At 37.9% G+C, this 17,000-nt stretch overlaps 1 protein-coding gene across 1 annotated transcript in view; it reads right to left on the bottom strand.

Annotated features, from left to right (window-relative positions):
• Window positions 1-656: 656 nt before the first annotated feature.
• The window catches only part of SLC6A2 (solute carrier family 6 member 2), a 71,291-nt gene continuing 54,947 nt past the window's right edge, over window positions 657-17,000 (bottom strand). Inside the window, 5 exon segments of the mRNA XM_075714909.1 lie at window positions 657-680; window positions 2,282-2,353; window positions 4,930-5,097; window positions 7,934-8,034; window positions 15,201-15,300. Of these exon segments, the coding sequence (XP_075571024.1) occupies window positions 657-680; window positions 2,282-2,353; window positions 4,930-5,097; window positions 7,934-8,034; window positions 15,201-15,300 (465 nt within the window).

Below are 17,000 nucleotides of genomic sequence, written 5' to 3' on the forward strand. Positions count from 1 at the left end.
AATTAAACTGAACAGAAAATGGCATGGACATACACAGACAGCAAAGACAACCTTCTTCACCAAGAGAAGAAACTAATAACAAACCACTGAAAATGAAGCACTGAGTCTTCACTTCAGAAGGATGCAAACTCATATCCCAAAGGATAGTACGGCAAGAAAGCTAATGACATTAGTACATAGTTGAAGTTGCTCTTTCCTTATAATTGAGATGTACTCTTTCCTTAGATCTAAGAATGTTCAGGTGTTGTTGGTTTAAAATAGGTCGTGGCATGAATATCTGAAGTAATTATTACTGTCAGAAAAGTTTAATTCACTTCTTCACGATAAAAGAGCATTTAACTTATGTTGATTGCTTTTTTTCTCTGCTCCCCCCTCCTCCACTTCTGCCAATAGCAAAACTCACAAGTTTTGGTCATGTAGGGATTTCATGGCACCAAAGGATATAAGAAAAATTAAACAGAGTCTTTAAAGATCGTTTGAAGCCAAGTAATAGAAGGGAGGCATTGAGAACAGAGAGCAGATGTCTTCCCTCAAAGAGTCAGTAGATAAGCTCTGAGCCAGCCTGGTCCAAGCATAATCAAGGGAGCTTTGAACTTGACTTTTCTGTATTCCCAGTTTAGCTTACCATATTGGCTTTTTCCTCAACCTGTTGGTTGTCATATTGTTAGCCAGTGTTGAAGCTGTAAGGGAACAGAAGTATTTGTTTAATAACATTATTGATTAAAATTATGATAGTGAGAGATGTTTGAAATACATTAGTTGGCAAATCTAGAGTTACAAAGAGGTTTCAAAGTAACAGATAGATTATAACTAAATTTCTGTGGATTCCAGTTTGCAGTAAGAAAGGTGCTGAACATAAATGCTATTTAGTCAGCTCTCAGTTCAGTTTTAAAATTCAGAACTGCCAAACATATATGAGAAGAAAATTTTTGTACTTGTTTGGTTATGGTAGTCAGTGTTTTGTTTACGAACTTTAACATCATGAACAAATAAGTAAGTACGCTTTAGCAATAACAAGGCTATTCCTAGCTTTTTTTTGAAGACAGCAACAAATTAATACACCCTAGTGTTTGACATGGTATGAGGTATCATTAGGAATATACTTCTGAGTACAATCTTTTCTAATTTAAGTGAAATTCATTTGCTTCATTTTTGCCATTATAGATTTGGGTTCAGAAGACTGGTACTGTGTAGGAATGGCTGTTTATAGCCCATTCACACAGGAACATCTGCCTCTGGAAGAATCAAGTTATTACGTACAGCTGGAACGTTAAATCTTCAGACAACTGAGGGCAGGAATAGGGGAAAGAGAAGGCAGGAAGAGGTGCTGTGCTACTACATATTCTTCACCACATCAAATAAGTTGTGGTCATTAAACAGGAAGCCTTTTCTTCCTGCTTCCACTCTGCATCCCATAAATCTACGCTTGGATTGTTTCCTTTAAAATTCAAAATTATACTTCAAACAGTATTTTTCAGAGTAAGCAAAAGGCAAATTTCTTTTTTCAATACCAACATACAAACCACTGCTATAAAATCTGGGTCATGTTTTGAGATGATGCGCATAATTCTAGTTGCTTTCAACTTTGAAGACAGAATGTGGTCCAGCATGAATGCTGATAAGTGTAACAAGCTTCATATTTGCATCCTTTTTATCTTCTACAAAAAGGACTTAATTTCAATAAGCTCATTTTATTTGCTAAAAGGAAAGCAGTGTTTGGAATCCTATAGCACATTTTTCATGGCTGCTTAAGAAGTCTCCAGCAGTGTTTTCAATCAACCGTAGGCCTGTGGGGAAAGCCTATTCCACATAACCTAGCACATTATTTCATCATGGCCATTATGTCTAAGCTCTGACAATGGGTATTTGTTTCGCTGTTTACCATGTGTTGTGGTACGTAATTGGAGTTTAGGAAACATGACTTCAGATCGCTGTGCAGTAACTGAGGCTATGACCTGTTCAAATGCACTTGATAGTCTGGAAATACCTTCATCTCTTGGTGAGATCTTACTATATTCAGATACAACCTAAAATACTGGATTCAAGTGATCCGTAAAATTGTGGGTTCTGTTTAGTTGAGGAAGGAAGGTGCCAAAAGCCTTCCAACAGAGTTGATGTGTATGGCACTGAGCCTTCTGCATCCTGTCATGCTGGCAGAAAAAAAGAACCACAGACCTGCAAAGGTATCCACTATGAGGAGATAGGTGCAAACCTGTAGTTGTTGCTATGGACAGGAAAGGGTTAGTATCAGGAGAGGAAGCATGGTGAAAGGAGTACAAACCTTAAACTGCCTGACATTTCCTTGGGCCACGAGTTGGTGCTCATTTTCAGGTGTGATGCAGTAAGCTAGTCTCTAAACCAGATGGGAAGAAGAGGAAAAAGTCAGCCATATGAAGTGGGATTATGTCTGTAATCCCCAATCTATAACGGGGAAGTAGCATGAACTTTATTTAAAACGGTAACTTAAATCTTTAATATCACTGCATCATGTGCCTTTACCTTAGTCACTGAGAGAACAAGCTTGTTATAAGCCCCTTGGTATTAGCATTTAATATAAGAAGCAACAGTAGAAAGTTTATGCAAATACTGAGTCCAAATATTTAGCAAGTGCATATGGAAAAGAACATCAGGAACAAGTTGGCATCACAGGCCTTAGATCCCCTAAATTCACACTTTTCTGTCAGTGCTGTAATGAGGTTGACTAGTCCCAGTGGGAGAGGAAGGAGGTACTGACTATTTCCCAGCTCATGTCCCTTGTTTACCCTATGCTGTGCCATTTGGGATCACATGTAGATTTTTGTTTATCACGAACTTTCAATCAACTTAAGGAGTTCCCATTAAACTAAGAGCATACCTTTCCCCATACTTTTAAGAGCCACAATTTAGGGCATCATACTTTATGATAGTTATTTGGATCTAATATACTAGCCTTTTGCTATATTTCTCATGGGGAGACTGAAGAGTTGCTGTCCGCCAGAGCTGTAAAAGACACAAACTATAACTTGCTAACACTACAAAATGAATGAGCAAATGTGGGTTTTGGCCAAAGGCTTCTGTGTCCCGGTATCAGCAAACTTGTGCAAGCTGGCAAAAGCCTGTTGGGCCAGTACAAGTTATTCTTTGACACTTAGATGCTACTAGTTTGTAACCCCCCAGGAATGGAACAAATCAAAGGGCTTACAGAATTGCTGGAAATGAGAGCTAGAAATTGTGCACAACATTGAGATGTTGGAGCTGACGAAAACGGTGCGGGTGAAGAGGAGTTCACACTTTGGGGTGCCTTTTTGAGATGAACATTAAGTGAGGTGACTAATGTTTCAGAAACAAGGCATTTATCCTTTTGGGCCTGCCTGGTTAATGTGAGGGGAACGTGCCCTGTGTAGGTAAAGGGCGAGACCCTATTTTCTGCTTAATTCTCTGTGTTGGTGGTTCAGTGATTTGCCTAAGAGCGTCAATATCTTGCTACACCATTGTGTAACTCTAGCTGTGGGAAAGGAGAGCAATACAACTCTAGGTGCAAGTCAGTCTGGATTAGGTTATATAACTATGACATGTGACAGGACAAAAATTGATGCTGTGTAGTGGTGAGGAGTCTTACTTCTGAGAACCATTAGAGGTTTTAAGACTATAGATAATTTACTATGACAGTGATAGTAAAATTAATGTAATGTTAGAATTAATATGATAGTGAGCCTTAATCCTATGCTGCCACTTTGAACTGATAAATAAAGAAAAGTACAGGGGGGGAGAATGTAAGGAAATATGGATGCATTTTTTTTTCCCATAGAAACAGGTTTTTTAAAATAGAATTAATATATTAATATTACACAAACATATAAACAAAGTTAAAAGAACACTGTTAAGGTTGCAATGTTAAACTTCTTGCTGTTAGGCAAATCATTAGAATAGAATCATAGAATCGTTTAGGTTGGAAAAGACCTTTAAGATCATCCAGTCAGTAAGATGTTCACAAATTGTTTCTCCCTCAGGTTCTGCTTTATTCAGTGCACAAACCAGGCATATTATGCATGAAGTGGGTTTATGTAGTGCGGAATGCTTTTACTGAAGCAGTTAAAAAGCACAGGCTAGATGAGACCATAAGTGGTGCCTATATCAGAATTGTTTCTGGATTTCCAGATCTATTTCAGCACCTTGGTCTATTAAGTTTCTTCAAGCATTGTGATATTAGTGATGAACACAATAGAAAGAGCTGCATTAATTCTAGCCTTGGCAGAATGTTGAAATAATTCCAGTAAATAGAGGATAAGGATGCATATTTGACAGAAAATCAAATACAAAGTGGCTGCTGTTGAAGACAGAATACTGGGCTAAATGGAGCTATTGCTGTGACCCAGTAAAGTATTTCTTCTGTCCTTTCTGGATGCTCATTAAATGAACAAAGGCTGTCCTGAACACAGGGCTACTTTGGGGGCACATCTCACCCTCCCAGTATGTGGATATGTGTTTAGAGACTCTTATAATGCTAGGATAGAAAAGGTCTGAATTAACTTTGTACAAATAACAGTTTACAGCACTCCAGTACAGAGTGATAAAACATACCTTGAACTGAACTCTGTTTAGGTAGAGCTGTGTGAAGACCATAACTCAGAGCTGAATATGGAGATACCATAATTTGTATATTTGTTTGTTAATAAGGAAAAAAATTATCTCATCAGTTGGATTAATTACATGCATCAAAAATAATATTTCAGAATTATCATGGTGCTTTCTGGAAAGCTAATTTCTATGTAGAAACTCAAACAGCATGCAGTAATCCTACCTCCAAACTCCAATCCATCCAATGGTTGGATCCAAAAGGTCACTCATAAGTAATAAGTTTTGGGAGTAACAGAAACAAACTGCCAACCTAGATCCAGCCATTTAATTTCATAGCAACATTTCATGACATTTTATTAGTGTTCCACTTACTTCTTTAAAGGTCCCACGCACATTCATAAATTTATAGATAATGTAGGCAGGCACAAGTATCATTGAAGATAATGCTATTCCCCAGCCAATGCGATTTGCCCAGAGAGGGAAGGTGTAGTCATCGTAGGTCAGAGGTTTGAAATTTATTATGCTGACTATCACGACAAACTAGGGAAGAAAGAATAAAATTAACCACAGTTTTGAGATGAAGAAACTTAGTGGAAAAACTTAGTGGAAACTTAGTGGAAAACCAGTTTCATGTGTTTTATAGGCAGCCACTCTAAGGTATATTTCAACCCAGCTTTACCGATTACATTCATCCTATTTACTTTGTGCCTCTTACTGCTTAAACTGTTGAAGTTCTTGATGCATTTACTAGTATTAACGGTTTATTTAGCTACTCTGGATACAGATTATTTGATACTTTGGCGGGAAGATCAAGTTGTCGTCTGCTACTGCCTCATTTAAACTAATGTTACAAATACAAAAATGGATTCTGTAGTCAAGAAAAACCTCTGCAGGATCTATTGTTTTTCCCTTCTTTGTTTCCCAGAGGCATTAGGCTTCATTTAGATGTTTTGTACCCATTTTTCAATGAGAGGTATGATGCAAACTCTAGCATGATACATTTACTGAGGAAAGGTCAGCAGCCTTACGGCCTGGAAAACAAAGTTGTGGTTTTTTGGTTTTGTTTTTTTTTTTCTCCTGCTGTGTTACCCTGTCCAGTACTAGGTGCAAGAAGGGAAGAGTGGGGCACCACCCTATTTCCCTCCTGTTAAATCCATATGGATTGTGTAATATGCAGAGTTCCTTGATTTGGTTCTCTGGGCCTATACATTCTGCCCCATATATCAATTTCAAATTAGAGTATTTTGAGCCTAGGGTTTCAAAGGCTACAGAAGGAGAGTAATGGTGTGGGTTAAAGGAAGCTGATAGTGTGAAATCCAGTTAGAAAAATACTAATTCCATTTGGAGATTTTTCTTCGGATGATGTACATAGCTGCAGACAGTATGGAGAAGAAGCTTCAAGGAGCTATTTCCTAATACCAGATACCTGGCCAACCCCAACTTACCTTTATCTTATAGAGACTTGTATTTATCATTAGGAAGTGCTGTAATACAATACTAGTCCCAAACAGGGGCCACCTTGCACTGAGCACACAAGGGATTGTTAGAGCAAGAATTATACTGAAGTCTGACAATTTTATAGCCTTTTCTAAATTATCCCAAACTATATATATATCAAAGAAACTATATCTGGTGGGGTTGTTTGGGGTGTGGGTTTTTTTGTTTTTTTTTTTTTTTTAAATTAGATTCACTATGCTTATGGTCTCAGTCTCGTCTGGTGAGGCAGTTTGTATGCGTCATACAGGTGGTATAAAAATGCTGTTTCTTAGATCACAAATTTCTAGAATTTGTAGTTTTAAATTATGTAGGCTAATGGTGGACTACCTTTTTCATGCTAGTGACCATCTGTATAGTTTTCGCTTATAACTTACTAAGTTAAACCATTTTGGTCAATTTGATGCAATATGCTTTATTTTATTAATGTATTGAATAATGAACCCAATAGATAGGTTGTAAGAAAGTAAACTGTATTTACTTTTCCCCTATAAATCAAGATTGTAATGTCCATGTTGCCTTTTAGAAAATTGAGAAAATGTATAGCTGTAACAAAACTGCCCAATGTCCCCTATCCAGTGTGATATCATTCCCATGGGTTTTAAAATATATTGGTACCCAGTAATTAAGTTGATATGTTCCAAGTTGAGCACTTCCAGCTGGAAAAAAATCTGTGCATTGTGATGGCTGAAAGATGCATTACCTACTCATTCTGACCCTTATGTTTCTAGGCTTCGGTAGGAAGGTATTGGGGCTATTTCACCAAGAAGTTTTAAGCTTCCTGAAGGTTAGACAGATAATCACTTCAGCTTTCTTGAGCTAGCTTGCTAGAACTCTGCTTTGTAAAATCTAAATTTTCAGCAGTCTCCTAAAGTGCAAAACCTAAGGATGCTTGGTGCAGCATTTTTTGTTCTGTTTGAGTCAGCCTGCTTGAAGTGCTGCAGGATATAGTTCCATACAAGCTTCTTATAGAACAGTGTTTAAAAGGATAATTAATACATGTTTGGTAGGCGCTTACTGATAAATCGGGGCCAGAAACTTTTATATATAAGTAAAAAAAAAAAAAAAAAAAGTGGACCTGAGAGCTGTCATAAAAGCCTACCCAGTGTGTCTTTGGAATACCAGTACTGCTTTAAGAATGCACAGCTTTAACGCAATTAATAGTCTCCTAAAATCATAGCGAGGTCATATTTCCAAATTATTAATCCCGACCTTTTGATTTACTAATATGCATAGGAAAAGATCCCAATATAAAAGTGTAGTTTAGTTCTGAACCTATCCTTTACGCAAAACAACCAAATTCACACTCTGGGATTTTTTTTCCCCAAATGTAATGAAGCACTTGTTTTTCACATCAAGCAGCTTACAAGGTATATTTAATACATCCCTTCAGTGTTTTGCATAGCTAATTACTAGGTGTAGTTGCATATTAGCTATTCTAAGGTGTCATTCCACAATTCATGGATCTTGATATCCTCCAATGAAAAATAAATTCTTGCTAACACAATCTCTTATCCCTGGTTAGTTTATTTTTGCAACAGAATGATTTATATTTAATACACATAAATGCTGGGGGGACAGGGAGGGTACTGCCTAAGTGTTCAGTGTTCCCTAAGAAAAGCTGCTTTCTTTAAATCCTGCTAGAGTGAAGGAAGAGAAGATGACCATAGCCACAATTAGCTTCTCTTTCACAACTGAAGTATATTATACAAAATATATCCAATGCCACTGAGGAGAAAAAAAGAATTGTATTGGAGTGTCTTCTATTTATCCTGACAACATCAGGCATAGCAATGAGTATTTTGCTCTCGGTACCTACTGTGTATTCTAGGGAGCAACATACTAGCATTCTTTACATGATGAAATAATTATCAACACTTACCAATAAAAAAGCAGGGCTAACAAATTTCCAGCACAGTCTCCAGTAGAGGCCTGGCTTGAAGCCCATCATTTGTTGGATGTCTTCACTGAATCTGTCCACACCTGGAAGGGATGTGAACATCAGACTGGTGTAAATCTAAACTGATGAGATGCTGGCATACCCCAAAACATCTGCTTTTTCAGAAGGCAGATAGTAACGACTTCCAAATCATAAGACATACAACAACATTCATCTCTTTTCAAAGACTAGATGTGTCTTTGATGTCACTGTATCCAAGACTTAAACGCCTGTGAGCACTTCAGGTCTGTTGCAAATAGCATTACCATTGAAAATGGCATTTCACATATATCTAGAATTTAAGTTGTGAATGGGGAAAACATTATTTTAATAGCTGTGGACTACTGTAACCTAATTACTCAATGCTATTATGAGTACACTGAAGGAGAACCCAGACCGTTACTCACACACAAACTGCTTACTGATAATGAGGTAGATTCATATGATTCTTAATTTATCGAAGGAAACTTATTTGTTCCACTTAATGGCATACTTTACTTACCTTTCAGTGTTTCACTAAATACCACAGAATGTTCATTATATCTATGACAACTGTAATTTCATCTGTTATCACCCTTCCAAGGAACTGGGTAGATGCTTTTTCTGTTCAGTGTAAGTATGTCCAGAACTACATTAGCTAGGAACAGGTGGTCTTTAAAGTATCCTGTGTGTTTTTGAAAAACATAATACCAGCTAGAATTTATAAAATGGTTACCTCTTTATGCATCTAATATCTAATAATGTAGCTGTTGTAGATACCTTAGAAGATACATGATCTGTTTATGTGAGTAAAAACCAAGAGTAGTCAGAAATTTTACCTGCTGCAGTAATTAAGACAGCAGAGGATAACATGAAAACCATTAAATGAAGACATAGATCAAAGATAAGTCCTGCTAATTGTGCCAGGAATATAGAGTATGGGTTTAGAAACATATGGATGGCTTGATTGCTTGATTATTATCAAAACCTTGATAGTAACATACAATATTTCAGTATAAGACTTGGTATATTAGCATGCAAGAAATAATGTACAAGATTTCTATTGTCAGGAAAACTATATAACAGTATTCCATTCAAAATCACTCAAAGGTTAGCTATTTGCAGTGGGATTCACTCCACTGCAGTGTAGAGAAATGGAGGCACCAGAACAAAGTGTTTTGTAAGTGACATAATGGCCAGAGCAGAGAAGAGCTGCAAATACCCCGTTCTCAGTCTGTAATATTCCTTGAATCCATCTAGTCTGAGATTTTGTATGTGTGTGTTGATACATGTGTGTGTTTAATACTTACGTCAGTTGAAGTACTAATAGCTCTAAAACCAGTGTAAATAGCTGCAGTAGAAATCCCTTCCTACAGCCATTGCAGAAAGGAAGATCATCTGCCCTTGTTGACTCCCCTTCAGAAACACTATCTAGACAGTGACTTCAAAATCAGATAGGCCATGCTACACAGACCAAGGTGAAACTAAAAAAATCTGCTGCCCTGAGTTCCTCAGGACACACCAAATTCTGTAACAGTGAATAAGGAAGAAATGGCATTTCAGTCAGTGCCTTTTAATTCCTTATGGGTTTTACACATTTAAGTAGGTCTTATGAATTCTGTGTCTGAATACCTTAGGAAGGACTGCACAAGTATAATGTGCTTTCTGTGAGTGGCACTAGCCTGATCTAGCTAAGCATTTTGAGTAGTCTACAAGGGTATGAAGCTGTCTCTATGTGAGAAAGCTATTTTTTTACTCTAGTAATACTAATTCATGTTAACTCACACGCTGTGGACTTCCTGGAAGTACTCTAGTCTTCAGTGGGACATTTTCCATCTTCAGTGTTTACTGAAACACTTTTTTGCATTAAGTAATTTACTGTCATTTTCTATGCAAAGCAAATATGCATTTTATAGTGACTGTAAAAAGTCCATTTGAACGGCAGCTTCTTCCCAGTTTTTCTTACCAATTCTATTCTGGTTGGATTTACCAGTATAAGGTATCTTGCAAAAGTTTAATCTAAGGCCATGCTATTTTCCACACTGTATTTTAGAATGGAATGATTATCACTGATATAAAAATGGGGAAAAAATGTCATTCTCAGTTTTCTTTAAAAAGAAAACAATCTCTGACTTTACGCTTCAGAGACATCAGCTCACAGAGAAGTGGTTCTCTCTAGTACAATCTGCTGTGTCAAACTACTGGTCTGCAATTTATTATACTCGACGTGTTCAGGAAGTTTACTTTCAATCCTGAACCCTATTAGGTAAAAAGCAGAAATGCAGCATTTTGCCATGCATATTTGTTCGTTAAAGAGGATGTATAGTTTACGATAATAATTGTTTCTCTACACGTGGATAAGTTCAGTTCAGTAGGATTTATTTAATGTATTTAATGTAAATAATTAGGACAGCTTGAGTTAGTTCGTCACACACAGCCAGGTTGCAATGTATTTACAAGGTCTGGACATTTGAGTGTAAACTTCTCTTTGATTTCCACCTCCCCTCTCCCTCCCCCACCCCTCCCCCCCAATATTATGTACAGGTGAAGCAAAGTAGCCAAAAGGATCTGCAAATGCTCTTTAAATTTAATCTAATTCTATTTGCAGTGCCTTCTGTGAACTTTAAAGTGACTGAATTTCAACTGCAATGAATACTGAGTGAAATTTATCATTGTGCAGAAGGTCAAAGACAAGGACTAGGTATCTCCAAAAATGTAATTCATAGGTTTCCAGAGAGATGTACCCAGAGCTCAAATAGTGCTACGTATTCAGTTTCTAAATGGGGGATAAGTAGTCCATGCTGTCAGACTGCTTTTTCAACAGCATGGTTTTCAATACTATATGTCTTCAAATAACCGTTCTGCGAACCAACCTGTAGAGTACAACATAGCTATAGCTACAGATGATGGTACCTGTAGGGCTTGTTTTTTTCCAGTTCTTGAAAGCATTTACCCTTTTTTTTTTTTTTGTGATCCTGTAGTATAAACTGAAACTGTGGGTTACTTGTTTAGTTACAGGAAGGAACAAAACTCTAGATTACTTGCTGGAGACCTGGTGTTGAATATGGAAGTCATAGAATCATAGAATGCTTTGGGCTGGAAGGGACCTTTAGAGGTCATCTGACCTAGACACTTCTTTAAGTTGCCTAAAGAAGGCTTCTTCCACTTCCTGACCCTGATCAGGTGCTCTGTAACAACATTCCCCACAATGTCACCCTTGCTGGCCTCTGCCCTGACCCACAAGCACTCAGCCATCCTGTCATCCATTCACTACATTTCAGTTGCTCTTCTGCATATAAAGATGACACCTGCCCCCTGCTTCTGTCCTAACAAGCATGTATGTATCAAACGTAGAACCCCAGTCATACAAGCACTTGTCCAGGAGAAGATGAGGAAAGACACTGGTTTTTTACGCACTTCAGCAATTGTTGGCATTGGGAACATGAGAAAGAAGGATAAAAAGAATATAAAAGCCATTGTGTGGCATTCATTTGCAAATCCTACAGAGCACAGAACAAGTTATCTGTTGATCAGCCGTGTAGTGAGGTAACAACAACTGCCCCTTTTTGTTCCTGACTCTCCTTTCTAACTCTGGAGCAATATTGATACTCATTGGTGGCGACCCTCACCTGGTGGCAGTAAGGGAGTAAGCCATACCAGTACCATTCCTAAAGAAGGGCAGCTGTGCTAGTGTAAAAGCAAGCAGAACAGTAGGAAACCTTTCCCCACTATGGTGGTGCAGTAAGCTCTCCAAGTTGGTTTGCCCCATTTGTATTTCCATTCTATGGAAACGTGTGCATTCATACTTCATCTCTTATGCCAGGCACACATCCATGCAAAAGCATCTGTGAGCAAAGATGAGTTCCAGCAGTCAGTACTTGGTTAACTTCTTTCCCTTTTGCAAAATCAAAGTCAACCTTAGATTTTTTCAAATAAATGCACCTTTTAGTCTGAAATTGAGCCTAAGGGATCTTTTTTGGAAATGATTTAAGTAAATGAAAGCAATGAGATTACAGGTGAGGATGAAGATCATTGCTAGCTCATACTGAGCTTATTCTAGTCATTCAGGGAGATGTTCACATTAAAATCTGACCTAGTAGAGTTTTTCCTGCAGGTGAAACTGAAGAGCAGTTCTGTGTCAGTGGGAGAGGTGTCTGTCTTTTCTTAGAATATTCATCAGAGGGATGATACCAGGGTTGCACAAGAAGAAAAATGGTAACAAGCTAGCAGTCATAACTAAAATACATTGGCATAGTAAACCAAACTAGCTTTCCCTTGTCTTACACATACAGTTGGCCTTTGCAAGAAGAAACTTCACAGTCAGTGGTCACAGGTATAATTTGAACTAAATTTCCACCTTTTTGGTCTGTGCCAAAATGTCAGTGCTTGCCTTCAGGCTGCCTTAATATTCAGCTGGGTCATTAAGGCAACTGGGGTCTATCAGAAAAAAGAGGTAGACAAGACCATGCCAGATTCAATCAGTTTAAATAGCACCCGAGGCTGTGATAAGTTCTTTATAAAGCAACAGGTCATGCTGTGTCAGTAAAAACATGTCAGCTGCTTAAGACAAGTGAGTAGATATTTTCCCAGTTATAGGGAGGCAGGAGGGAGAAAGAAAAGGATGATAAAGGACAGAAGGTGCAACAAATAAACAAAATTTGACTAACCTTGGCTTAGTCTGTGAACCACATGCAAAGCCTAGCTATTGTAAAGTGCAGTAAATCCTGTTTTAATAGCAGCAGATAATAACTTGCCCTTACTAACTGAAGAATATTTTTATGCCTCTGTTTCCAAGCTAAGCTATGATCACTCTTTCTGCATTCAGCTTTTTTACAGGGATTAAAGACAGTTGTCTGTGAAATCTAGTGCCTCCACTATTTTGAGAGAGAAGAGCATATGAGCTGCTAGCTCCATGCTGCTGTTGGGTGACAGAATTAGTACATTGAAGCTAAAAACTATTTCTTTAGTAGATTGAACAGCTTTATGCATGAATGCCATTCTTTCACCTCATTCACTCATCAACAGTTTTTAACTGCAAGTGAGAGTTTGTTTGACTAGAAGAATATGGTGGCACAGCATGGATAGATAAGTAAGTGACTGAGGGAAGTAAATGGCAGTAAGAATGATAATGTCTAAGAACCTTCTGAATCATACGTTAACTATAAACTCTATCTCTCAATAGAAATGAAGATGACTTTCAGGGGAAGAACAACCTTATTGGGAGTCAGGGCAGCTAGTTCAATACAGACTTCAATGGGAAGAAGATTTGCAGGCTGCTATGACATTGAAACCTGGTGATAATGAAAAGTTGTGACCAACCAGAAAGTATGACATGAGAATTAGCAGATGAGGAAGAAAAACAAGAGCTCAAGAAACTTGATTAATCTAGCAGCAAGCAATTTCAGATATAACTGACAGTTTGGACTATTGCAGTGAGATGACTTATGTAAAACCTAAGGTGCGGAATCCTCTTGCTTTACTTGGAGAAAATAAGATATTTGGGGGGGTGTCCTTGTGATTTTACTCACCCTGTTTGTGACAAGATAAAGAACTGATAGCATTCTCCCCAAAACAAAGGAAAAATCACTTTTGCTGTTCTTTAGCAAGATATGCCAAATTCAGATTAAACTATGACCTGGGGTGTTTTCTGCTTGATTTGGTAATTTAACAGCACTTGGTAATTTCCACTTTTCCCAAGGTGGCATATTTTCCAGTGAATAAGCTTGAGGCTATGAATTGCCCTACCTTCCTATATATGATAGAAGAAATTTTGAACTCTGGGTCAGTGCTAGAACATAAAAAGTACTCCTCTAGGGTGGGGGCATAGGGGAAAAGGGAGGTGTTTGAAACACTGACTTCAGATATTTAAAAACGCCTCATCTATTAAATGCTGAATTAGGGATGGGGAGAACACCCACAGACCAGACACTTTCTCATAACTTTATAATCTGAGGCTTAGCAGGCTATATATATAATCAAATATTTCTACTGTAAGCAATATTCAGTTTAACCTTTTTGTTTCACTTGAGAATAGTAGTAGTCAACTTCATCACTTACAGCAGAGGATTGGGTTTTTTCCTTGGTGAAATTAGACAATGCAGGATACTTTACAAGACTGTGAAGTTCCTGGAGGCTAAGGACTGAGCTCAGGCAGACTCAGTGTCCTGCTATGTTGCCAAAGTCAGAGTTGTGGTGGAAAGCACAACTCCAATTTGTTGGGTTTTTCCCAGTTAAGTTTATCCAAGTGCATTCATACAGGTTTAGAGCAATGAATGTGGCTGTTTGTCATCATTGTGGTAATTTATACAGTGGGAAAGAAAAAAATGTTTTTCTTCTTTCTTATGAAACCTATCTATCAAGTGTCTTGCTTGTTATTTATGTTAGTTTAGGGAGGAGAAAAATATTAAAGACCAAATAAGGCCAGGGATGTTATTTAATAAGCTGGGCACATCTTCTGAGACCGGACGTAAATTGTGAACCATATTTTTTTCAGGGTACTGTAGCCCATCACTTCACTCTGGTTGGCAAAGAGTGATTCCAGCCTAGTGCCAGAGATAACTGAATACTCTTAAAGCCTGCCATATTGAGGATAAAGTAAATTACTGCACCCTTTTTGTGGCATAAATTAGTATGAAATACTAGAAATAGTATTATTTCTGGTATCTAGGATGTTGGGTACTCCATACCATGCTATGAAATAAGACCAATTTTAAACCACTAGTGTTTTATAATGAAGTAGACTATTGTCTCAAACAAAAGGGTCTAATGTAGGAATTATAACTCCCTAAAGACAAACTACCTTTGTTTGTATTGCAAGGTGGGGAGCTTGAGGTTGTCCCTGGGTTAATCATGGAAAGGAGGAACAGGTGAGCCTGTATTTAGGCTAATCTACTTGCTTTGAAACTACCAGGTATAAACCTGCTACTGCAAGTCATCAGCTATGTTAACAGCTGCAAAATACTGGCAAAAGTAGCAACATTGCCATCCCACTGCAGCCTCCTTCACAAGGCAGTTTTCTTTGGCTTCGTGCAGGGTTTCAAAGTTTGGCCCACTGAACGTCTGCATTCCTGTCACTATCCATAAATCAGACAAAAATCACTGTATGAAACCTGGCTTGTTGTGGTTTCATGTGCACAAGGCTGTGCTGTTTTCCCTTAAAACAATGTGTAAGCCTGTTATGAGTGCTTGGAATTTTAGAAAACATTTTGCAGGTGCAAAATGAAATGCTTACCATAAAACCAGGAAACTCCAATTGCCTCCATTAGAACAGCAAACAGTATTGAAGTCCCAGCTGCAAATGTGTCCAGGAGTGTAAGCACATAAATTCCACCCTAGGATTGGGGAGTTAAAAGGTGCAACAAAGCAAAGTTACAAATAGAACCATCTCAGTAGTTTAGTATCTAGTTAACAGAAATCTGCTTTGCTTTAAATGTTATCTTAACCCAAGTATTTTAATTTGGAGCTGATGCTGCAGATGCGGGTTCATATTTGCATACAAAATAGTGGAATCAGACTTGCAACTCTTTAAATGAAAGAGCCTTCTTTTCACCTATGTTCTCACCGAACTGGGAAACATGCCTCAGCTTAGCATAATTAATGAGTGCTCTTGGCACTCTGTTTTCAGTAGAAGTTGAAGGCTGTTTGGGGGAATGCTCAGCAGCTTGTAGGACAGGGCCTGTTTACAGCAGCTAATGAAGATCTTCCTAAATTATTGGCAGGAATGGAGTGCTACAAGAATTTCCACAAGCCATTATCCCTCAGGTTGTTCCTAAGGCCAATTATTCTGTAGTGCAGTGAACCTGCAGCCTTAGACTGGTGTCTCCCTTTTCCCAGAGTGCCTGCATCTCCCTTTTCCAATGTTCCTGCAAAGGGAGCATTTGCATGTTAAGTCTCTGTTACCAGCCCAGCGTGGAAGCAGCTTTGCCCTCTTGAGTTTCTTTGCTGTGGTATCAGGAAGCCTTTGCTCAGTGGACAGAGCAAACCAGATCATCTTCCTTCACAAAAGCACATTTCTGTCCTTCAGTGGTTCATGACTGAGAACTGTAAATGTATTTACTAAAGTCTTGCTTCACTGGTATTTTTTTTTAGTGGCAATTTGAGTGCTTTTTGCCTCATTTTACAATGTGGTATGAATTTGTGTAAATTACTGCTCAGGTTTATTTAGATTGGGCTAATGAGGAATGGAAGACCATGGTATGTTTACTTGTTTCAAAATGAACCTGAATAATGTATTTCAGGACATTCTTTGTCACATGTAAACAACTGAAATGTTTGCAGTTGCAGTGGATTTTTGTTAAAATCTTTTTTTACAAACAAACTTAATCTGACTATGCCTATTCAGAAGGGGAGGAACAAAGGAATTATTTTGCATGTTTTTACCAATGGTATAAATAGCATTTGTACTATTTACATCTCTGGGTGATTTTAATCTCTGCAATCAATCCATTTTCTTTTTTCTTATAAAAAGAAGGTTTTCTGAAACAGCTGTTCACATCTACAAAAATAGAGAGAATAGTACTTAGGCCTTGTCTAGATTTTTAATTCTGTGGGGACTTGTCCAGAAACTGAATGAACTTTGGTTGTTGTGTTAGAAAGAAAATGTTGCTTATTGAATGACATTTGAGTTTGACCTCTTGTTTTTGCTCTACACCTGCTCTGAATGAATGCCTTTGCTATCAAACTTAGTAAAGTGAATGACAAATGTGGTTTTGTAAGAAACATGTTTTGAAAATACAGCCTTAAAATTTCAGAGGACAAAATCAAACAGATTAATTTAATGTGATGGTATCAAAAGGATTTTTTTGTGTGTTTTGTACACAATAGAAATGTTCTTTTTCAGTTATGTGAACCAATACATTTGGATGAATCTGGGCAGATTTGTGCCTTCCAGCTGGTGGGGTGGACTTAAGTCTAAACAGGTGCTAGGTTGTTATCTTGAACTGCTTTATCTCACTTGAAGGCAGTGGAATTGCACCCATTGGCACCTGTTCAGGTTCTTAATTACCACCGAGTTTGTTCGGATCTTGAACTT

This window comes from Pelecanus crispus, chromosome 8 (genome assembly GCF_030463565.1).
Source record: "Pelecanus crispus isolate bPelCri1 chromosome 8, bPelCri1.pri, whole genome shotgun sequence".
Classification (NCBI taxonomy): Eukaryota; Metazoa; Chordata; class Aves; order Pelecaniformes; family Pelecanidae; genus Pelecanus; species Pelecanus crispus.